The sequence below is a fragment of the Fibroporia radiculosa genome (genome assembly GCF_000313525.1).
Source record: "Fibroporia radiculosa TFFH 294 genomic supercontigs, scaffold3327, whole genome shotgun sequence".
NCBI classification, from domain to species: Eukaryota; Fungi; Basidiomycota; class Agaricomycetes; order Polyporales; family Fibroporiaceae; genus Fibroporia; species Fibroporia radiculosa.
The window spans coordinates 17,106-39,169 of NW_012133383.1; the positions used below are offsets into that span (position 1 = coordinate 17,106).

At 50.6% G+C, this 22,064-nt stretch overlaps 11 protein-coding genes across 11 annotated transcripts; 6 read left to right on the top strand and 5 right to left on the bottom strand.

Moving 5' to 3' along the window:
- Positions 1-126: 126 nt before the first annotated feature.
- FIBRA_04657 (uncharacterized protein) lies at positions 127-1,214 on the bottom strand (the record flags this gene model as incomplete). The annotated part of the gene is made up of 3 exons (XM_012326447.1): positions 127-249; positions 305-635; positions 685-1,214. 3 exons carry the CDS (start codon positions 1,212-1,214, stop codon positions 127-129), a joined length of 984 nt encoding a protein of 327 aa, XP_012181837.1.
- A 1,050-nt stretch (positions 1,215-2,264) lies between these two features.
- On the top strand, positions 2,265-2,552 carry FIBRA_04658 (uncharacterized protein; the record flags this gene model as incomplete). Its single annotated transcript, XM_012326448.1, has 2 exons — positions 2,265-2,440; positions 2,492-2,552. The coding sequence occupies 2 exons, from the start codon at positions 2,265-2,267 to the stop codon at positions 2,550-2,552; spliced, it is 237 nt and encodes a 78-aa protein (XP_012181838.1).
- Positions 2,553-4,377: 1,825 nt separating this feature from the next.
- On the top strand, positions 4,378-4,830 carry FIBRA_04659 (uncharacterized protein; the record flags this gene model as incomplete). The annotated part of the gene is made up of 2 exons (XM_012326449.1): positions 4,378-4,476; positions 4,525-4,830. 2 exons carry the CDS (start codon positions 4,378-4,380, stop codon positions 4,828-4,830), a joined length of 405 nt encoding a protein of 134 aa, XP_012181839.1.
- A 578-nt stretch (positions 4,831-5,408) lies between these two features.
- FIBRA_04660 (uncharacterized protein) lies at positions 5,409-6,607 on the bottom strand (the record flags this gene model as incomplete). The annotated part of the gene is made up of 4 exons (XM_012326450.1): positions 5,409-5,915; positions 5,977-6,255; positions 6,305-6,445; positions 6,506-6,607. 4 exons carry the CDS (start codon positions 6,605-6,607, stop codon positions 5,409-5,411), a joined length of 1,029 nt encoding a protein of 342 aa, XP_012181840.1.
- Positions 6,608-6,930: 323 nt separating this feature from the next.
- On the top strand, positions 6,931-8,032 carry FIBRA_04661 (uncharacterized protein; the record flags this gene model as incomplete). Its single annotated transcript, XM_012326451.1, has 5 exons — positions 6,931-7,169; positions 7,240-7,330; positions 7,387-7,799; positions 7,848-7,912; positions 7,968-8,032. 5 exons carry the CDS (start codon positions 6,931-6,933, stop codon positions 8,030-8,032), a joined length of 873 nt encoding a protein of 290 aa, XP_012181841.1.
- Positions 8,033-8,564: 532 nt separating this feature from the next.
- Positions 8,565-11,047, bottom strand: FIBRA_04662 (uncharacterized protein; the record flags this gene model as incomplete). Its single annotated transcript, XM_012326452.1, has 2 exons — positions 8,565-9,758; positions 10,097-11,047. The coding sequence occupies 2 exons, from the start codon at positions 11,045-11,047 to the stop codon at positions 8,565-8,567; spliced, it is 2,145 nt and encodes a 714-aa protein (XP_012181842.1).
- Positions 11,048-11,535: 488 nt separating this feature from the next.
- On the top strand, positions 11,536-13,286 carry FIBRA_04663 (uncharacterized protein; the record flags this gene model as incomplete). Its single annotated transcript, XM_012326453.1, has 2 exons — positions 11,536-13,001; positions 13,076-13,286. 2 exons carry the CDS (start codon positions 11,536-11,538, stop codon positions 13,284-13,286), a joined length of 1,677 nt encoding a protein of 558 aa, XP_012181843.1.
- A 504-nt stretch (positions 13,287-13,790) lies between these two features.
- FIBRA_04664 (uncharacterized protein) lies at positions 13,791-15,011 on the top strand (the record flags this gene model as incomplete). Its single annotated transcript, XM_012326454.1, has 4 exons — positions 13,791-13,929; positions 13,990-14,077; positions 14,160-14,479; positions 14,542-15,011. The coding sequence occupies 4 exons, from the start codon at positions 13,791-13,793 to the stop codon at positions 15,009-15,011; spliced, it is 1,017 nt and encodes a 338-aa protein (XP_012181844.1).
- A 400-nt stretch (positions 15,012-15,411) lies between these two features.
- On the bottom strand, positions 15,412-17,492 carry FIBRA_04665 (uncharacterized protein; the record flags this gene model as incomplete). The annotated part of the gene is made up of 5 exons (XM_012326455.1): positions 15,412-15,572; positions 15,625-15,728; positions 15,782-15,852; positions 15,902-17,401; positions 17,451-17,492. The coding sequence occupies 5 exons, from the start codon at positions 17,490-17,492 to the stop codon at positions 15,412-15,414; spliced, it is 1,878 nt and encodes a 625-aa protein (XP_012181845.1).
- A 331-nt stretch (positions 17,493-17,823) lies between these two features.
- Positions 17,824-19,193, top strand: FIBRA_04666 (uncharacterized protein; the record flags this gene model as incomplete). The annotated part of the gene is made up of 7 exons (XM_012326456.1): positions 17,824-17,868; positions 17,922-18,152; positions 18,209-18,337; positions 18,388-18,665; positions 18,715-18,833; positions 18,894-19,047; positions 19,103-19,193. The coding sequence occupies 7 exons, from the start codon at positions 17,824-17,826 to the stop codon at positions 19,191-19,193; spliced, it is 1,047 nt and encodes a 348-aa protein (XP_012181846.1).
- A 170-nt stretch (positions 19,194-19,363) lies between these two features.
- FIBRA_04667 (uncharacterized protein) lies at positions 19,364-22,010 on the bottom strand (the record flags this gene model as incomplete). The annotated part of the gene is made up of 17 exons (XM_012326457.1): positions 19,364-19,529; positions 19,579-19,760; positions 19,813-19,854; positions 19,903-19,928; positions 19,990-20,122; positions 20,180-20,485; positions 20,546-20,554; positions 20,602-20,674; positions 20,732-20,743; positions 20,801-20,807; positions 20,860-20,894; positions 20,947-21,043; positions 21,091-21,194; positions 21,261-21,328; positions 21,384-21,466; positions 21,516-21,575; positions 21,695-22,010. 17 exons carry the CDS (start codon positions 22,008-22,010, stop codon positions 19,364-19,366), a joined length of 1,719 nt encoding a protein of 572 aa, XP_012181847.1.
- Positions 22,011-22,064: the final 54 nt, after the last annotated feature.

Here is a 22,064-nt window from a genome sequence, read left to right on the forward strand (position 1 = left end):
AAAACAATTTGATACACATTACATTATCATAGCATCCAACCTAGGAGCCAGGCAGTAAATCAACACTATCATAGTATCCAACCTAAGAGCCAGGTAGTAAATCAACATGAGAAAAAGATATCGTGATCACAGGGTTTTCTTCTGCTTTTGGCGGCGCTGTTCAATGTCTTGACGCGTCATTCGCGTACCCAAAAAGACATCCCAGTGAATGAAGAACGGTTGCGAGAAGTTGGATTTGATACCGACGATCTAGGGCAATCAGTTCGTTGTGCACGTACAAACTAACGAAACAGCGAAGGCATACCTGATGATGGATGTCATGATAATCGGCGTTGTTACCAGACACGAGCTGGAGTGGGTCGAAGGGCAGTCTATAACCACAATGGTCGTCTACCGTCTTAAGAGTCGAGATGCAGAATAACATGGTCGCCTCTCGCATGGTCATACCGGAGAACAGCTCCGCAAGACCAGCGCTCAATGTGTCGAGAAGTAACCCTTCGAGTGGATGGTTGTAGAGTGCCCCGAACGCATATGGCACGTACAAGCGATGGTGTACGGAGTGGAACTGTTTATACAACCAAATGTTCATGTGCATCCCACGATGTAGGAAGTATTGCCAGGTGTCGATGATGAACCTGGAATAGTATTAGAAAGTGGAGTATAGCACTCGGAAAATTGACACACATGCCAAAGAAGAACTTGGCAATTGGGATTGCCCACCAGTAGATCGCATATAGCAACTGAGCGCCGTACGACTCGAGAATCCGACCACCGGCATTCTCCCCCACCGTCAAGGATAGCACTCGCATCAGCATGAGGCCCAAGCGCATCATATTTCCAATATGATCGACCCCAGCGCCCGAAACTTGTTCACCCATCCAGAGATAGCCAAGGACAGTTTGGACAAGTTGCTGCAGGAGCACCGCACGAATTACCTGCCAACGTGTGGCAAGATTCCGCGATTTGACTTCAGCAGATTCATGAATTCGGTGCTTCTCCAGCCAATGCCAATTTGAGATGTCCAGGACATGGAAGAAGAGAGACGATGCCCAGTAGGTAAAGACAGGTGCAGCGAGGGCAAGATAATTATCAGGAAGCGGTGAGAGTAGATGCGCCTTAGGGCTGTAGTAGAAGGGCTGTGCTGTCGAGAGGTAATGTTGTTGGGTGGGACCGAGCGTGAAAAGATAGCTTGAGACGGTCGTATTGGCATACATCCTCGCAACTTGACAAGATGGGACAGCGCAGAGGCGGCGGGAAGCTTTAGCGCAGCGCGGAAGAGTTATTAAGTATACTAACTGAGTTATGATCTAAAACACAGCCCGTATATGTCACGTGATATAAAGTTAAGTTGAAAACTTGAACCTGAGCACAGAGCAGTCTCGCGGCTAGCCCCCCGGGCCCGCTCTCCACTGCCTCGTTTAGATGTTTGGCTATTCGACATTCAGGCCCAGTGGAAAATGACATTAATTAAATCCAGAAATTGAGTCACTCGATGAATTGCGAAGAAAGCCGAATTATGTAATTCATGCTAATTGAATCTATCTCTTTTCTCTCTCTCATTGAATGACACAGTTTCTGATTTTATTCATGTCACTTTTCACCGGGATATTCATTATTCAGGCCTCAGGTTTCAGCTGTCGGAATTACACTCCCAAAATGATTTCTCTTCACAGCTGTCCCGGCCTGTGGGGTCTTCTAAGTTCTCGTGGTCGGTGGCCCCGGACTAGTCCTGTGGGCAGAATTAAGAATTAATTCAAGCCGTCAGCCAACTGCCGGCAAACCAGCAATCGCCAGCTGTGGCAGAATTCGGCGGAAATACTATCCTCATGTCTAATACTTCGAGTCTTCTTGACTCTACTAGGACCAGCTACCTATGTTAATTGTCTAACGAATATTTTGAGCTACTAGTAGAAAACCTGCATCCCATTCTGCAGCATCTGACTGTCCGATACGAAGCTTAACATCGCCCTTACTATGCGCCATGTGCATTGTGCATTGTGCACGGAGACAACCCCGCTCGATTTTTTTCGACTTTTCGCATGAGTACAGCGTCCTCCCACCAAGTCAATGTTCTCCTCTTCGAGTCTGGCTTGATCGAAATTGATGATTCATAGCAGTTCATAACATATCGCAAGCTCACACTCACGCAGGGCGGCCTAAAGCTCCCGCGATCTACCGCGACAATTGCCAACAAGTTGGCAACACTACTTATTCCAGGCCGCCCTCTACCATATTATCAGACTTTGGCTTCGTAAAATTTGACCATGCAGTCTCAGTTTCAGCCGACTTCTGCTACCCAGGCAAAGGATAAGCATTACATGCAACTATCACACAGTCTAGCCAGGCTTTCGCATGCCGTGAGCCATACAGCGGATTTATGCGAGCTCCTCCAGCTCAACCTAGATGCCATGCAAACCCTTGCTGCATCTCATGCTGCCCAGTTAGTCCCAGTAGATCATCCTTGTGGCATAGCACTGAGTCGAGATTGCAGATTTATGACTGTTGCCGCCCAGCTGAATACAGAGCCCGAGGATGGGGGAAATGACTGTTAGGTGAGTCCTGTTACATTCGCTCGCTAGAATTTGACTCGATAGACTAATGGCGCTTGGTAGTCTTTGCTTGGGCTATGGTCCCGCCATTGTTGTAATATGTAAATTAGCGACCTATTGTTGTTGCCTACATCCTCTTCCCCCACCATGTATTCCCGACCACAGCCTGACTCTGGAAATTAACCATGATTCGCACCGGATTCTATAGAATGACCGTGCGCATTACGCCTAAAAGGTCGTCAATCTAGAGCTGATGAGGTCAGGGCTTATGACTTCTCAAAGGGTGACTTTGAGCTTTAAGAAGATGTGAATCATACAGCGCATAACGAATGAAGCACCCGGGTTCTAGCTGTCTGTAGTCACATGAAGGCGTTGTAGCAGGCCTTTCAAATTCCAGAGCCTTTCCAACTCGGGCCTGCAAGGATGATATTAAGTATTACTTAAGGAAGGAGTCAGGATTCCTCAGCTTTCAATTTTAACAGGGGCCAAGGCTGGTCGGCTTCCGGAAGTCGCTTCTCTCGTGGCCTCTCGCACAAATGACTCGGGCTTGCAAGCTGGGTCACCTAATCTTGCGGGTAATTCCGCCCCGCTTAATGACTCCAGAACTGAGATTGGACTTCACATCTATCCAAGTACATAAGACCACGGGTGAATGACTACCCGGTGATCGCCCATCCTGCTCTGTGTTTCTCTGACGACCTCGAGCATAGCGTTCTCCAGGAGCACGGAGACTCAAGGAGGATTGCTGAACTGAAATGCCAATGAATCCCGCCGCAGAAAATGCTCTTGGAACCATGGGTGAGTCGCCAACATACGCTCGGTCGTCCCTCCAACTTGCGAGTGAACAATAGCGAGCTGTTGTAGCCTGACTTCATTCCTCTGATTTTCGATCAACCTTATAACCATTTGTCCTCTAATTTGCATAATGCCCTCTAATATGCATAATGATTGAACTGCGTATGTGTTCCCGCAGGTGCCGTCTGCTGGACAATCCAACTTGTTCCACAAATCTGGAAGAGTTGGCGCGACAAGTCAACAGAAGGCCTTTCGCAGCATCTCGTGTAAGCTTCTGTCGGTCTTTGGGACACCTCACGGCTCCATTCGTGAGCCTTTTGTGTTCATTCCACCTGTTATTTAGATTCTTTTGGGGGCTGTCAGCGGCCTTTCTGGGTGTATATGCCATAGTTCAAAACCTTAACGTACCACTGATACTTCAACCGCAATTGTTTGGTATGCTCTCTTTTGCCTCATGGGCACAGGTACGCGAGATTTTCTACATCGTTCATGAGCCACAACGGAGAATTGGTTTCGGGGACTTCTACCCAAATTCCCAGCGGCCGCCCATGCTGGATCACGTTAGAGATTCTCTATCGTAATTTACCATCCAGAATCTTCCCAGAATTTATGTGCATCTTTAGTGTCAATACTATGGCAATAACCGATCGCGGACCGCGTGCGTCGCGTTGTATATCGGCTGTTTAGCTCTGCTTGGAGGATTTCAGGCGGGCATGGTTTATGCTGTCAGAGTCCGTAACTTCGACATCATTACACTGCAAGATATTTGCTCACGAATACATGTCCCAGCCTTCCTACCAGAAAGGGAACGTCCGTGGCGTTGATTTCTTCGGCATCTGTGCATCGGTCATAATTGCCTTCGGTCTGCTGTACGTCCCTAATCCCAGATGCACCGATTAAGATTTCAAGTTGACGATGGAATCGAATTTCACTCTTATGAATGTGGCGCCCTCGACATTCAATGACCATCATCAGCCCACAATATTATGAAATTTTCCGACATCGCGAAGTAATTGGAATCTCAATCCTCTTCATGGCGATCGACATGCTTGGTGGAATTTTCAGTGATCTATCGCTCGCCTTTAAATCGCAATTTGACGTGATTGCGGCCGTGACTTATTCTGTCGTCGTGGTATGTATATTATCCACGTCCATCACGTCGTCTGACATCTCGGTAAAGGTCATGGACGGTGCAGTGTTAGTTCTTGCACTAATATTAAATCCCATCGCCCGCCGGCGTCGCAAACGAGCGGCGCTAACCACTGTGGATGTACCTGACGAGTACAGCGAACCTGCCGACGTCGAGCTTGTGGCTAGTGACCCTCCTGCCGAACCGTCGTCAGCTCCGTTGGCGTCACGGTGCGAGAAAGATGGAATTTCACCAGCTGAAGGCTTGCCAACACATCAAACAAACCATGTAGAGGAGATCACGCTCAATGAGAGGGCGGAAAGCTATCCATGCACCATCTCATGCCTTGACAAATGATCATGTCCCCCGATAATAGTTCCCGTGCATGACTGTTGGGATTCTTAGATATCACTTGCGGCGTATACGTAGACTTGCGCCCCACTCTCAAGCAAAGAATTGACGATTGACTGGTTATTCTAAGCCGCTCGACATCTGGTGAGTAAACCCGGAGCCCAGGCTTAAGATCCATGAATTCAAGTGATCATATCAATAGGATATATGTATCTCAAGTTCTGGTGAATCGTAATGCGATACGTGATGCAATGTCAAGCTAAGCTGCCGCTTGCTCGCGCAGGTAGCCCTGACCACCGCAATAAAAAGAGGTCAAGTGTGAGTCCCATAGACCAAGTTTAGCGACTTCAGCATGCCGAAAACTATCCAAACCGACAGAATGGTACTCAAATCTATCATCATCGCGCGACCTGCAGAGCTACTACAGCATGCAATTATTGATGTCATTGACATAGAGTACCGTATGAACCAGCGAAATCCGCCAAATGTCCTGGCAGAGCCATGCTGCATAAATATACCTTTGAACAACCGCTTGGACTGCAAGTGCCACAACACGAGAAGAATATATGAGAGAAAATATCACTCTACGCCCGGCTAGAATTCCGGCTAAATCGCCTGTTGTGAGGAGTACTTCGGCCCTGGTTATCGTCTAGTGAATCTACGCTTATGCTATCCTCTGCGCTCGTTCCCGCGCGGAGGCGCTCGTCATCGTCGAAGAGTACTTCGTCCACTTCGTTCGTATCTGATCCTTTCATGCTTCCGTTGGATGCGCTGAGGCTGATGCTCAGATTGGACTTGCCTGGCTTACCGCGCCGTGGGCGGCCGGAAGGAGGCGCACTGACGAAGTCGGCGAAGCTAGTCTGGGATGGAGACGATGCATGAGTTAGGCTAGATTGTCGACTATGTGACTGCGGTTGAGGAGGAGCCCGGATGGGGAGACGATAGAAGTCCTCTACGTCGTCGTCATCATCAGGAAGACCGGAGAAAGATGTAGCAGCAAGGGTGGGAGACGGGCGGGAGCAAGGCAGGGAGCGATATGAGCCTTTGCGCAAGTGGATGGCGTAAGAGTATAACAGCATGGCAAAGTAGAACTTTAAGAAGCTCAAATTATTCCTTCATTCTAATCAAGTATTGAAATATGAATAGGCATACCTTAGCTACCCAGCCCAACACGATAACAGCAGTAGCAAGTCCCTTCTCCTCACTCCAGATAATCATTGCAGCGGCCTCGCGCTCTTCCTCAGTCATGTTGCGATGCGCGCCATTCGTCGAGTTCATCATCTCCTCCTGAGCAGCTGAATTGGCCTGGCGACGACCGTCATGGGGTGTATATACCCACCAAACGACAGCGAAAAAGACCAGCCACGCCGATGATATGATATGATCAGCGAAGAATATATGTGCAAAATACAGCGAATGCTTTGGGTTCTCCTGAGCGGGCGTCAGAACAAATGGAGCATGTGGCAACATAAATGCAAACCTGAGAGACTGCTTTGATTCCCCATCCTAATGCAACAAGACCAAGAACAGAGTAGATGTAGAGACTGAGCTGCGCTGCGGAGCCTCCTGCCCCAGTGAGAACCGCGACGAGACCGTATACGCCTGCAACCTTGTTGAGGACCTGTCGTATTCATCCAAATGCATCAGCCGGTGGAGACTTCGAGAACGTATCATGGCATACCGCAAACAAGAGTACAACAGTGACAGCAATTTTGAGGTCTAGAAAGCCGAAAGCGGAGGACAGCGGGCGGGGGCGCCATTCTGGACGGAGTGTGAGTTTCATGGGCGTATAGGATTACTGGCGAGGTGCGCCAGTGGTCATAAAGTGGGTCTACAGAGGCTGAAGAGGAGAGCGCAAAGCGAAAGAGCGGACTGGTTGACTGAAGACGGTTCGGAACAGGCGGAAGAGCCTGAGTGAGACCTGGCAGACTGCGCGCTCAATTTCTCTCACATATCCTTGCCTGTTTCCCTTCACCGTCCCGCCCCTTCGTCGCCGTCTTGGACATTCTCCTCGTCGCCCACACTGATATTTTGTTCACAACCAATCTTGACATAACTCGTAATTTCTGCGTGCTTTTCTTTCCTCCCGCTTGTCCCATCTCGCCCATGGCTGGTTACTTCTCTAACCACTCTCAATCGCGCTTTCTCGCCAACTCTACTCCGAACACGAGCACAACCCAGACACAGACGACTGCGAACCCCCCATCGGCGACGCGTCCGCGCGCACCCTCATCCAAGCATTTCTCCACGACTCTTTCCGGAGACGAAAAGATTCAGAACAAAGATAAACCGTCCGCGAACGGTAGCCCTAACGGCAGCCCTCTCGTACATCCCCTCCGACATACGTATGTTCGTGCCTTTCCTCCATTGTTTCAGTCCTAACCACTGACTTTCATGGTCGGCGCGTCCCGCCAGCTGGATCTTTTGGTTCCGTCAACAGCGGGGTCCCGGGACGAAGATCACAAATTATGAAGAAGGTATCAAGAAAGTCTCCGCATTCAGCTCTGTACGCGTTTCCCTACTCTTGCGCTTCGGCTCCTCATTTGACGCGCTACATCACAGATCGAGTCCTTTTGGTCCCTCTGGACACACCTTAACCCACCATCCAGCTTGCTCCCCACTACAGACTACCTGCTCTTCCACTCGGGCATCCGTCGGCCCGTGTGGGAGGACCCATTAAACCTTCCTGGCGGGAAGTGGATCATTCGTTTGCGTAAGGGCATCGCGGACCGCCTCTGGGAGGACCTCGTCCTCGCCATTGTCGGAGACCAGTTCGCGCACTGCACGTCGCCTGATGACGAGGCATCCGACAGTCCCACCGGCGCGAGGGGAAAGGAAGATAACAGTAGCGCCAATGGAGATGGTGACGAGTGGCCCGAAATCTGCGGATGCACGATCAGCGTGCGGCAGAACGAAGACATTATCTCTATCTGGAACCGGCGTGACTCAGACGTTCTAGTGAAAGAGAGAGTCAAGTGCGTCATCTTCTTCAATACCTTTCGTCTGACTAAATCATACCACAGAGAGACCATCCGGAGGGTGTTAAACCTTCCTGCTGCAACTGTCATGGAATACAAGTCCAATAACGGTTCGCCCTGTCAATTTTGTTGCAGCAGATTTCGATCTAATTTCATTGTTTGCAGACTCGATGCAGGACAAATCCAGTTTCCGTGTGCCGCCAAATACAGATCGTACCCCTCTGTCATAACGAGAAATGCTTGCAGCCAGCACCGGTCTGTCCCAGATGCTGCACCTGTAAGACGTCATGTAGCGGTAGCACTACACTACTCGTATCTTATTGGTATTCTTCAAATAACAAATAACAGATGTCTGCCGTTTAATATTCATGTCTGGCTGCCTTCGGATGATCTGCTGCACGCCGAGCAGCGAAAGTCTACAGTGCTTCGTTGCGGGAATATCACTACGAGTAACAAGCTGTACTACTGGAGAAAGTGCACTACGCCTCAAGTAGTTCAAAAGAATGAGGTAACGTAAGTATATCATAAATAGTCTGCGCAGCTCCCACATAACGACGTGCATAGCAGCAGCAGCAGAATCTGTAAAAACTGATCTCGCAGAGGGGGCGGTGGACGCATACAGGGAAGGGCGCGTTCAGGGGCATTAGGATGTCTGTGTATTTGCCGTTGTACCATCATGTAACGTAGATATCTACCTAGGTCCTATTGTCCTTGAAAATCCGTATACGTTCAGTCCGTATGGATGGTCGGCGGAGGCTCAGCTCAGAGCACCATTGCGGCTTGCGGCGCGGCCGTTTCATATTGTCGGGGCGGCTGATGTCCAGTGGCCATTGGGCCCTGGCGATGCGCAATCCACTCACTCACTCCTGAATGAGTAGGTTCTTCCGTGGGTGGTGAGTCAAGCGAGGGCGGGGGTGATGGGTACAGATCAATGGGGGATGCTGCCGGATCGGTTTTTGTGTTCACATTTGCATTCGCATGAGCAGGGACAACTGGCGTAATCTGTATACGGAGGTTGGGGGCATTGTGTGTCTGCGAGTAGGAGAGCGGGTGCGGGCGATGCGTCTGATTCGAACGTGGTGGAAGCGATGGCGCTTTGGGAAGCGATGCGCGATTAGCATAGGGTGACGACGATTGGGATACCGCAGCGGGCCGCGCTCGGGGTCGACCGTATCCGGATGCTGTGGCGTCCGCCACATTGAATTCGACGGTCACAGCAGGTGGAGGGCTCGAGAGAGGCGTAACGTCAGCTCTAATGCTAGGTAGCTCGAACGCACGCGCAGCTTCGACACGACGCATACTCCGCTCTCCCTGCTCGACGTCGCCCTTGGCCTGGTTGTACATGTACAGTCCTGCGAACGTGAGTGCGATGCCAAATGCCTGGATAAGCTTAACAGGCTGTGCGAACCACGCAATGGCAATGCAAATGACGGCAACACGTTTGATAAGGGATGCGATGCTATACGTGACGGGGGACGTCTGAGCAAGGAGGATGAATGCAATAATGTTCTGTGCGAAATGAACTGTCCCGTTGGCAAAAAAGTCGTAGACAACCGAGTGATGCGAGTGGCCATGAGAGGGGTGCGCAACATGCTCGGGGTCGTTGACCGCTGCCAAGAGTACAGGAAGGTCATAATACGCCCATATAGGAATCATCAAAACAAACGCCATGCTCGAGGAGTAAAATAGGAGGTTCAACTTGTCCAGCTTGTGTGAGGAAGACGATGTGGTGGAACCAGATGGCATGATCTTCTTGAAGAATATGTTCGAACTCACGAAGACAAGAGCAGATCCGAATGCGCATAGGAGACCGATCGCGTTGGAGACAGACATATCGGAGCTGCACGCCAAAATCACCCCTAGGGTGAGAGGAAAGAGCGAGAGATACGTCTTGACCGAATATCGCACGTGAAACAACAATGCGTAGGCGGCAACTGTGAACAACGGAGAAAGCGCCTGAAAATGTGCGAATCAGCATCGTTATCAATAATCGGTCGATGAGTAGCATGTTGATCGCAATATACGGAGATTTGTACTAAATTGACGACCCCAATAGAAGCACAACTCGGACATGATAACGGCACAGTGTACCAGAGAAGCGATGATCGACAATTCCCGAAATGAACACCATGCGGCTCGAGCTCGTGAGTTATTCCCGGAGGAACCGCAAGTACTCAAAGTTGCGAAGCCTCCTGCAGACCTAATAGTTCCGACAAACCACGCACAACTAGCGGCACTCTACTTCCACAACCACAAACACCGAGTCAGATAGGAGTGCAAGAGTAAACGCTCACCTTAATGGTGTGAACGGTGCTGACAGGTATCCGCGAGATGGCCATGCTCGAAAAGATATGCCCTCCGACTTGAAATAGCCCCATAGGAAGCGTACTCTGAAAGATTGCCTTCGTTGGGGACTTGAACTTCGAAAAGCGGATGATAGGACTCATGAAGAACAAGCAATATCCGGCCACAAAAGCAAACTGCACAAATGTGAGGGTGATTGGGTAGCGGAATTGCATCATGATGGTTTTGCCGGTATTGGAGGAGAGGGCTGACGTGGTATACCAAAGAGCACAGAGAAGGGCGAAACGGAGCGTAGATGCAGACGATGATGGCGCGATGGGCGCTGTCTGCCTGATGAAAGCACTGGGTGTAGATACTCCACCATTGGATATGGACGACATTCTGCGCAAGAGAGAGCGTTTCATGTTCCGAAGGCGCATGGCGGGGTCATGCAAGGAGTCTGCGCTCTCCCAGGGGTGTTTCTCGCTGGTGTTATAGGGGTGGGCATTGTCCGCGCCAGAAAAGCTGGCCAGCCAGCTTTTGCTGCTCGTGAGAGAGGGCTTGTCGCGCGCATCGAATGTTTTCCAGCCAGCGGTGGAGGGAGGACGCTGCTGGGTAGGGACCCAGGAGTGACTACCCGTGAGCATGATTGGATCTATAGGGATTATCGAGGAGAAAGGTGAGGCCACAAGAGAGACAAACCGGTTATCCTGAAGCAGGCCTGTTCTAAGAGGAGGGCATCCAGACGGCAGATGTAGTTGCGAAAAGACGAGCCGAACTGGAGTGGAGCAGCCTTCCGGTGATCCTGCACTGGTCGTAACGAGCTCAAGGTTCTCGGTGGCACGGCTATTTGTCTCCATTTGCCATGAGGCACGTGTATCCTGGGCTTGGCGTCCCGAATCCGATTGGTGTTCACCTGGTCTCGTGCCCTCGACACGTCTGGGTACGAGTCTCGAGGCCATATTCACCAAGTGTTCACGCTGTCAATGCGGCCGTGTGCTGCTACGTATATTTGGACGCCGCTTATTTGCAGCCATCGTTGATTCTTGATTTATATGCGTTCTGTGCCACTCACGAGACAGACCAACGAAAAGAGAATACGTACAAATGAGACGACAAGAAGGTGATGTGACCGGGGCAGCGACACCTGGGTCACGGTCTGGGCCGTCGGCGGCTAGATCTGGCGAGCATTGCAAGTTCTTGACGTACTTGGAGTTGGCTATCGATCTATGTCCTTCCATATCCTCTACCCAATGGCCCCGCTATATCTTTCCCTATATTCTTCCGCATTCACCCGGCCCTCCTTCCTTCATCCCAACCATCTTGTTCAACCCCCATTCTCAAAGTATGTCGCACCACTCATCCTCGACAGGCGTATTGCTGATATGATACTGAACCTATTAGAGCCTCGTAAACCTCACTCGTAGTCTGAAGCTCACCGCAACTTGCAATGAGTTTGGCAGACCCTCTTGCATCTCCCTCCAGCAGCCCATCACTCAGCCCAACCCGCTCGCGCAGAGTCTCTGCACGAAGGGGCTCCGTGACCGCTGCAGACCCATGGGGGACCCATTCCGATATTAACAATCATCCTTCACGAGAAACCTCTAGCAGACTGACAATCGTCCGCGTGCCTACTCAGGGCGATGAAGATGGCCACCCCAGAAGACACAGACGCCACGGTAGCAATGCGTCTATAAGTTCCACTTCGTCGAGTGGGAAAGAGGGGTCCAGGATGAGTTTCGCCTTTACTTCCTTCTCCCAGTCTCAGCCATCTCCGGGTGCTCCACCTCACGGTGGGAGCAGTCCCACTTCGTCCCCTCGGATGCGTCCCCACTCTCCCAGTCTTACACGTCGCTACTCCGGCTCCATCGTCAACGCGAACAGGCTCTCGCCTGAACAGCTCCTCGACGTTGCGCGCCAGTCTTGCAACCCGCGTCCGTCTCTGAGCAACGCTTCTACCCCGGTATCTCCCGCAGCACTCGCTCCAGCTTCGTTCACACTGCTCCCAGACACCATCCTCTTACCATTCATCGATCGTCCCACTGAGGTCTCTCAGTTAATGACAGCCCCTCCAACTGCCAAGCTCTTCGCTCTCCTCGCCCAAATGTTCCCTGCTGATGCCAGGGCGCCATCTGGTTCCGAGTTAGTGGAGACTCTTCTCGGCCGAGACCCGAAGCAGTGGTCCTACGCTGATTTGGATTTCTGGATGAAGACTGTCGACCGTGATGTTGTCAACGACGTGCTGTGGGTCTTGAAGTCTCGGGCTTGCGTCATGTATAAGAGCGAGCTCATTTGGGAACGCATCAAGGGCGCACTCGGCGTCCCTCCTGAACTAGACATCGACGAAGAGGAGCTACAAATTGCATTCGAATCCGAACATGAAGCTGTGCCCGAGTCCACTGTCGGTATCTCGGATAACGAGAGCGAACGGTATCCTCCAGTCTTTGATTCTCCCAACCCGGCGCTCGAAGTCAAACTTTGCAGTCCTGAGCTTAGGCACTCAGATGGATATTCCATTGAGCCTGTTCTGGCGATGAATGCGGCCCCGCCACCAGCGTCATCCTCGCTTGATCCGTCCACGGCGCATGAGCTGTCCGAGGTGCGGGAAGAAGATGAGAATGAGGATGATGGTGACGAGAGTCTAGACCTCAATGCTGAAGGTCCTGAGGTGCATGGTCTGAGGATTACCACCAGCCCTATGTCACCCAGGGCATCAAACTACGCGATCAGCCCCGGCGGCTCACCCTCACCACTGCCCTTGGGAAGTCCCGCCATAGGCCCTCTTCCCATTCCTCGGTCTGCCATTCTTCATGATAAGGATATACCATACGATGCTTTGCAAGAGCGTGGCCCTGGACATCCGCTCTTTCCCAGTAGCTTTGCCCACTTGTCCATGGAGCCCACTCTGCGCAACAAGTGAGTCCCGAGTCTCGAACTCATTTTCACTATCTTGAGTGCGCTCATAAGATGTTGACTGTTGTCGTATCTAGTATGCGTTCTCATCGTGCGCATAGCATGTGGGCGCCGCCGCCGCCAAGATTCACCAGCCCGCATGCAATTCGGGGGGATTTACATCGTGCTGCAAGCTCGCATGGCGGAGGGGGTTACCGGCCTTTCAGACCCGACTGGGCGCAAGGCTACGATCTAGCACGCCACGAATTTGCGGTAGCATCCAGCGCGGGCAGTGTTGGTGGAGACTGATTATTCACTCGTCGAGTGCATTAAGCCTCATGTTGCTCATATGTTCAGGATGTCTTGTTTCTTCATGCGCACTCGAGCATGGTATGATTTAGTACTCAAAACTGCTCGTTTTGAAGACAAGCGCGAGCCTCTTCCTCATCTCATACTGTTGTATTTTAGCTGCATTTTTTCATTGGTTCTGGAGGTACTCATGGTTGATCACAGAATATCAATTTCTGTTTTGAACTGTTGTGTTCACTATTATTCCTCACATAACATGCATATATGTATGTGGACAGCCTGAACGTGGCGATAAATAATAGTCACTGAATTACAATGGGAGTCTGGAGATGCACGCGCTCGCCGCTAACCCGGGCGAAGGCGTTCATTTCACGTCACGCGCTCGTATGGGTGGCGTCAGGGTAATGGCGCTCTCCTTGAGCTGAAGCTGCGAGAGCGATCACCGACACACCCACTACGACATTTCATTTTCTTCGACTCACAATCTGCTTCGGTCGTCTGCACATGCCCCCTCAGCCGGGTGTTTTCTCCCTTCCCTATCCAACTGCAGTCCATAAGACCCGCGCATCAGCCAATGCAGATGTTGTAGACATGGCGGCTGCATATCATTCACAGCCCACAGCAGGTCCAAGCAGGAACCACGGTACGCAATCGGTTTCTGGTGGATAGTATCTATAATCTGGATCTAATGCTGTGCATTCAGGTTCTCAGGCTGAGGATCCCAAGAGAGAGAAAAGAAGGAGAGAGATGGTGGGCAGGCTTACGAAGGAGATGGGCGACCGCCGCGATGAGTAAGTATGCTCTCCTCGTCACATAGAAGCTACAGCAGCGACTAACAGTGCAGCACGGCGATTCCGTTTATTGTGCTCACAGCGCCGGAAGGCACTATGCCGAGACGATATCAGACCTACACAGCACGTCTATACAGCTTTCTACGCGACCGGAGACATCCCCAGCGTACAATCTACGACTGTATCCGGTTTCGTTAGAACGTTCTGCGCTGCTCGCGTCATTAGTGAGGCAGGAGAAGCATGCACTGGAGATCGTGCGGACGGCATACGAAGATGAGCGAGAGAAGGTGGAAGAGGACTGGAAGAAAGGTCGGGATAACATTCGGCAGCGGCTGCTGGAAGGGATTGAGGAGCGCAGACGACGTGCGCGGGAAGAGAAAGAGGGAGAGGGGGCAGTGACAGGTAGGTCATCCTACCATAACTTTTACGCGACTGTCGCTGACGTTCTCCTGGCCCACATTCAGAGACGGGAGGACTAGACTCCCAGTCGCGCACGCACAACACGCGAAAACTACGTAACAAACTTGCTGGCACGTCGCCACCACCAACACCACTTTCAGGCAGCGCCCCGGGGGCCTTCACGAACGGTGTCATTTCCTCGATTGCCTCGGGCCCGATCACAGCCGGCCCGTTCCTCAATCCACACTCTCTGCACGTTGACGAGCTCCCTTCACCATTTCCACTTCCGTTGACCTCCACACATGCTAACCATAACGCTAGCTACGGTTACGGCGGAAGTGGTGCGGGCGCAGGGAACAGTCGGAGACGGGCGAAGGGAGGCGGGAGAGAGGCACAGACAGTGGGCGGCCTAGGGAAGAGCTTGCTGCTCCTTACTACCATCAAGGACCAGGAAGTCGAACAGGATCTCATCGAGATTAGACGAGGTAATAAGCGGAGACGAGTAGCGGCCGCGACTATGTCAGGGAAGGGATAGCAGCATGATCTTCTTATTACCTGGGCAATTTCAGCAATGTAGGATTTTCCGGTAAGCAAATCGGTGTCATTTATGTTATTTGCGTTATATCGGATGTCTGATCAGGTTACACTTCTCAGTTTTTCTCAATAATACACCGAACGTAGCTCTGCAGTAAATGGGGTCAAAAACTGCGCCTTCTGCTGTTTGTCTTCTGTCCATTCGGGAAGTATTCAAAGCGTTATCACCATTATCATCAGGGAGCTAGTAGATACAGACGAACTGTGAGATCGGTACAGTACGAGTGGAAACACGACGAAGATGGTCTTGAGCGAGGGTGATACAAGTCTCAGTCAAGAATGTACAAAGTATAAATTTTACCTGGGGTATCAGAACACAGGGGAGACAAAGCGACTTGTCGTTATGTTCCTGAGCCTAATCTGCCGCGAACAACTAGCCCGCCGTCGAATGTGCTGACAGCCCATCCATCGTCGATGAGTGCAGCCTTCACAGCTGGGCCAAGCACGCCAACACCGTTGGCGGAGTGCATTCCGCGACCAGTAATGATCGTAAGTGGCTTCACTGAATTACCAAAAAGTCATACAAATGCTCATAAGACTGGGAAGGCACGTACCTGGAGAAGGACCACTGGTGCGAAGGATTTCACGTACAATTTGAGTGGCCTCCGACACAGTAGTGCCATGCAGATCGACCGTATCTCCCGTATTGGAGGCCAAACTAGGCCGATCATAAACGAGTGCATAACTCTTTGTTGCATAGCCTCAACGCACCGTTTCGCTTGTATCATTTCACGTACAGCATGAAGCTGTTCGTCGCGAGCCTGTTGCTGTAGCCCGCGAGCCTGAAGGGGGTTAAAACTAAGCATCCAAAAACTTTTCTATTGTACTTACCCGCTCGGCGTAGTACATTGCAACTTCACCACCCCGCGTCTTCGCACTTCCTCTCTGCCATGCCCTGCCTGCCTCGCGTAGCGCGTCCCTTCTTTGAGCCAGTAGTTCGCTCACATGGTTCGGGTATTTGTTCGCGCTCCGATTGCCCGAAAGCTCACCAACGTCGCCCTTCCCTCCCTTTCCAAGACCATTGCCGCCTCCGCGCACCCTGCGCCTGTATGCGGGTATCGACTCCGCGAGAGGATGTGGTCCCACAGGCTCGCGCCGAGGCACCGTCTGCCATGCATTTGTCGGCGGCGGTAATGTCTGCAACCGTTTCGGTGTTGACACGGGCCGCGAACGGGGGGGTTGCACAGGAGGGGGTCCAGTGGGTAACCTAGCCTTCAGCGTCTTGATTGCATTATTAGAGACAGATGCGGTCGATGGAGGTGGAGCGGGTGAGTGGTAAACGCCCCATCCGAGTTGACCTGAGGAGGAGTCAGAATCTAGTTCGTGCAAGAGCTGAACAATATCAAGAGCAGTGTCCGGCTGATTACACGTTGCATGTAGGGCAAGCTGTGTATCGTCCAATAATCGATCGCGTTCCTCCGCATTCGCACTAGCAAATCGTGGCGTGGCGTGCAGGACATCGAGCACGTTGAATAGATGCGTGGTGTCAGTTGCGTCGAAGTTAGATTCCTGCGCGGCAATCGATGATTTAGATTTGGAAACAATCGAACGGAGCGCCGCACGGAGGGCTTTCGACGGAGAGGGATATTCAGGAGAGTGAAGAAATGACTGGAAATATGTCGCGGGTTGACTCGGAAGCAGATCTGAGATATATATCGCAGTGGAAGACAGCTGCGTCCATGGATCTGGTGACGAAATCTGCGGCGTCGTCGATAAAGGTTTCTCGTGCTGCTTCTGGCGAATGTCCACCAGTGTGATGGTGGTACCACGCTTCTTGCTCTTCTTCGCGGGCTGTGAAAATTTCTTCTTCTTCCCAGCTATCGACCATTCTTCCCCATGGTCCGCCGGAAAGTCGGTGTCGTCTAGTCCACGTTCCTCGAGCTCTCGCACGTACTCACTAGTTAGCAATCCCTCTACGACAGACTCCATGTCAACCTCTGATCCCTCATCATCCTGCTCCGAAACACTTAAGGCCATTCGAAGCCTAGCCGTATGGACATGAGGAAAGGCCGCTTGCAGGAACCCCAGAGGGGAGCTGAAGGAATACTGGGTGGATACCTCGGATGTGGCGGTATTGGTGTCAGTCGAAGTATAGTCTGCAGAGCTGCTCGTCTCATCTGTGGTAGAGAATGGGGATATATGCAAGTTGGAAAGCTGCCCTGAGAAGGAATCCTCGTCGAGTAATTCTTTCTCCGCTTGAGTAGCCAGTTGAGCGAGGACCGCTCGACATGCTAAAAGCTGATCTGAGGGGGACAACGATGCGTCTTGAGTAGCATAGTCTGCGACTATTGCTGCGATGAGAGAGCTATCCAAAGGGGGGGAGAATTCGGCCTGGGGGCCGGTCGGTCGGTCTGCGATGCTCGTGGAAGCGGAATCGCACCTGTAGGGTGTCAAACAGCGCGGGTTGTGGCAGTAGACCCATCGCAATGTCTGTGTATCAAAAATCAAGAAACGCCAACAGGTATGCAACCGCGACTTGAATCCGCAGATTTTGGTGTATGTAGTGGTGAAGCTGTGAAGAGACTTCGGAATGTTAAATAACTCTTATCGCGGAGGTCGAACGATCGAGCTTGGAACGCCCGCCGCCAGATATAGACCGCCTTCATCAGGCCCGGCGTCAGCTTAGCCTGAGAGTTCCTCGTACACCCGGAACTGTGGACACGCACGATATCCCCTCCTGGCAGCGGTAGCAGCTGCTAAAGGCACATTCGTCAGAGAAGCTTGGATAATTATAAAAGATTCATTTAAACAATATGATGGGGAGCGAATCTGAAGACGAATATCTTGAAGCATCCGCAGTAGGTTCACCCACATACCTTTCAAGCAATGGACTCAGACTTGAACTGTCTAGAATCAACGCAAACGCAGAAGGTTTAAACGGGAAGGATCAGAAGCAGACATTTTGCAACCGGCGAATCTACGACTCTCACTTTTACTAGATGCGATCGACCCAAATCCTCACAAACTTGAAGCTTCTGAAGACCCCCACGACACCTTTGATCAGTTTATAGAGGACATACTTCCGGAGCTGTTATTGGCGAAAACATCGGCAGAAGTCAGACTGACCGAGCAAAATGAATATGTGAGCTTTATAATTGTATCCGTCGTTTATTGATTCTTCATGTATTTATAATGTAGGGCCAGAGTCTCAAGCCCTTGTCCCGTAAGGATGCACGCAATATAGTTGATAGGCTTACGCAGAACAATACCGGCCTTTCCGTTTCGTTTGCATCCTCCCTCGTTACTCGGAGGTTAAAAATGCAACCCGTTAGTTTCTTATCAAGCCTTCATACTATTGCTTATTTATGCCTTTATAGGGACTTCTTCGTCGACTTCTATTGGATAAAGATATTACGAACGCCGACAGAGCATATGTCACTCCCTTACCAGCGGTGAATATCGTGTCCACTGCGAACAAGGAAGTGATCGACGCCCTATATGCTATTAGGACTACCCCATACGAATGCTCATTTCTCTCTCGGTTGCAAGGATTTCAGCCTTCCCACACTCTTGCTGCAATCGCTGTGGACTGGGAGACACGGAGCCCGTGGATCGATCTGATGTCTGATATTCGAGAACACTTCTTCCTACTCCAGTATGTTACACACCATACGGATCTATTCCCCGCCTCATTTCTCTCATAGTCCCGAGAGAGAGCAACCAATTGAGATAGAGGCCCCGATTGAATACGTGGCCCTGCATCCCTCTCATCTTCCTCAAGTACACGACCTCCTCGCCCGAACGTTCTGGGATGGCATCGACGGTCTGTTCTTTTATGTTGGATTTGAGATCGGATCTTTATTACTCTCATGAATTTGTTCAGTGAGTGATGCGCTTGATTATTCTCCTGAGAGATCTACCGTTGTCGCCATGTACAAGAGATTGGTCGTCGGCGTTGTGTTCGTCAGTTCGCCGCAACAACTTTATATCACATATCTGGCCGTCCGAACTGGTTGGGAGAATGCTCATATCGCTACGTACGTGTTACGGAAAATATCACAGGAGCAAACATGACAATAGACTTATATACAGATCGATGCTCTATCATCTCATTGCACTAAATCCTAACAGAGATATCACACTACATGTATCTACCAACAATCCAGCTATGGTCAGTGGCTGACCTAGTCACTAGATATGCACTACTGAAAGCGCATTTTCCAGCTGCTATACAATAGGTTCGGGTTCAAGGCAGAAGAATTTATCGTAGGATTCTATGAGGACTATCTGAACTCGCAGTCACGCGCTTCTAAAAATGCCTTTCGTCTGAGATTACGTCGTTGACAAACAACGTCACTGCGTTCGTACTTTCTTTGGTTTCCGCTCAATGCTGGTCACCGTAGGCGGGATATCTTCACCAGAATCGGGACTGGAGACGGTTTCAGGGGACTTCTCAAGACGCTTGACCATTTCTTCTAGCCACTTGCCTCCTTCGGCACCTTCGAACAGCCACACATGACTGTATATTCATCAACATACGCGTCGGGATGGCATGCAGTCAGACCTACCTATTCCCTACCCTCTCAGGCTCTGCGCCATCGAACGCTCCTGATGGCCTTTTCTTCAATCTAGCATTTCCCAACGCTGGCGCCGCGAGACTCGAACCTCTAGGTGGGGCTTCGGGCAAGTCCCAGCCTATTTTCTTGCACAAGTGTTGCACGATATCGTCAGCATCACCGAGTAAGACAATCTGTAGGGTCAGTCAACAGGACGCCAATTGATCGAACGGGAGGTGTATTCACGTCCGGGTTGATATGCTTGACAGGAGTCTTGTTGATTAGAATCTATAAGACGATGAATATATAGCGATCAATGCAGACAGTCTTACTCACCTGAGGCACCGAATGAGGGAGGTGCGCTAGTGCAAAACTGGGTCAAAAACAGGACCTGAGTGGTTGAATTCTCGCAACAATACCGACCTATGATGTCTGACACGGGCGAGACCTTGAGAGAAGTGCCAATAATTACAAGTAAATCTATTTCCTGTCGATCCGCCAACAAAGAGCGGTCGAATTCATCACTCAGTTTCTCACCGAAAAAAGTGATATCGGGCTTCAACGCACGAAATAGGCATGAGAAAATCGCACATCAGGTATCGTTCAAGCTTACCTTCATTACCCAGGGCGGGTACTGGGGTTTTTCCGGCTCATCAGATTGATCGCTGTTCCATCCTGAGCTAGATCGTTTTTTGCCCTTGCCCTTGCTTTGTAGCTTATTTTGCGCTTGCGAGACTGCCGCCACACTGCAGACTTTGCATAACGGAACCCGATGGTTGAGGATGTCATCCTCAATGTTAACTCCTGGTATGCGCACTCTGCAGTTGAGACAGGAAGCAGTTGCGAAACTTCCATGGCACTGTAAGACGCGTTTGACACCGGCTAGGGTTTCTAGAGTGTCGATGTTTTGAGTATAGTTCTAGTTCGGAACCAGGATACTCTAAGATTCAGTAGTTCAGTACATTAGGGTGGTGCATACTCGCAAAAGCTGGTATAATGATCAGTACTTAAGGAATGCCAATTCAACAGACTTACTTTGCCTCTGTCTTCAATGGCTTTTATGAACCGATGACAAGGCGAGGGTATGAATCTGGAGGGATATATTTTGCTAGGCAAAAAAAATAATAAGCACATGGTGATCGTAGGAACCTTGTGAAAAAAAAACCTAGCAAACGAGCTGGAGACAGCTCTCAGCGATCAGTTGGGCCAACAAAGTGTACGACAATGCACGAACTAGAATACTAGAAGCAAGCCAAATTAATCAAGATCCTGCTACATCCAGGCTAAACCTACCGGAGGGGTTCTCACGAAAATAAGTTATATCAAACCTGCAACAGCCTCAGATCATTTGCAATGTTGAAATGATAAAACATATCATACATTTGTTGAGGATCGTCCAACTCATATTCTCCACTCTCCTGCAATGTGGTATACAACCCGTGACGGGAGCGGAAATCAGGTATTCCACACGAAACACCTGAATAAAATCAGCGGGTATTATGCAACATAATGAAGATGACGTACTGATACCAGCACCTGTGAGTACCAAGATGCGTTTGCGCGTCCGAATAAGATTTACGGCATCGTCTATAGTATTCAGCTCTGAGATTTTATTGCGGGACTGGAGCCTTCGTGGGTAGATCGATTAGCTATCCTTGACATATCATACACATGCCTAAAGAGATCCTACTCACTCACGAGACAACACAACCTTGAGACAATAGTGCAATGTATTCCTGCTCTTTTCCCTGAGTTCAGGGCACTGATTACAGCTCAATAACCTCAGCGAAAACATTTTGTAGATGCATATGTCTCACCAAGCAAACGCCAAATGCATACAACAGCGTAGGAATCGGAATCGCACGGGAGACGATATACTCATTGATGAAGGATGTGATTCCTGGAAAGCAGTCTGGATCAATTTTACACCACATCTGACCCCAGCTCACCTGATTCCTTTAAGCATATCATCATTTCCTTGACTTGTGCCTTCGACCACGCAGACTGAGCTATCAAAACCAGAATGCATTAGCAGTCACATAAAAATCAGTGGGCGGAAGCAGTCTCAAATATATGCAGGCGGAGGGCTGACCCAGCGCGACCAAAGGATGCTCTTAGGCGGGCTTACCTTCATGCAGGAATGTGTCCCATTCATCTGTGCCGTCTGCACTCTGTGCGTCTTCGCCATAGTAAGCCGATCCCACGTCCACTTCGTCATCCTCGTCATAGCTTCCCTCAGGACGCGTTGAGTCACCCACGAAATCCGCCAGAAGGTCTTCGATCACCTCTGGCTCCGCGTCAACGACCTCTGCGGCATCGACGAATGCTTGCACCTGAAGTGCATATATACTATTGCGACTACGTCGTTTTTGGCCACTATAGATTTCGGCTGCTCCGTCTGCTTGCTCATGGACAACGTCCCTGGTACGCGGTGGAGGGTCCATGCGACGATGATCGTGGTTTGTAGTCAATGGCGGCCAAAGTGGCGTAGTTACAGT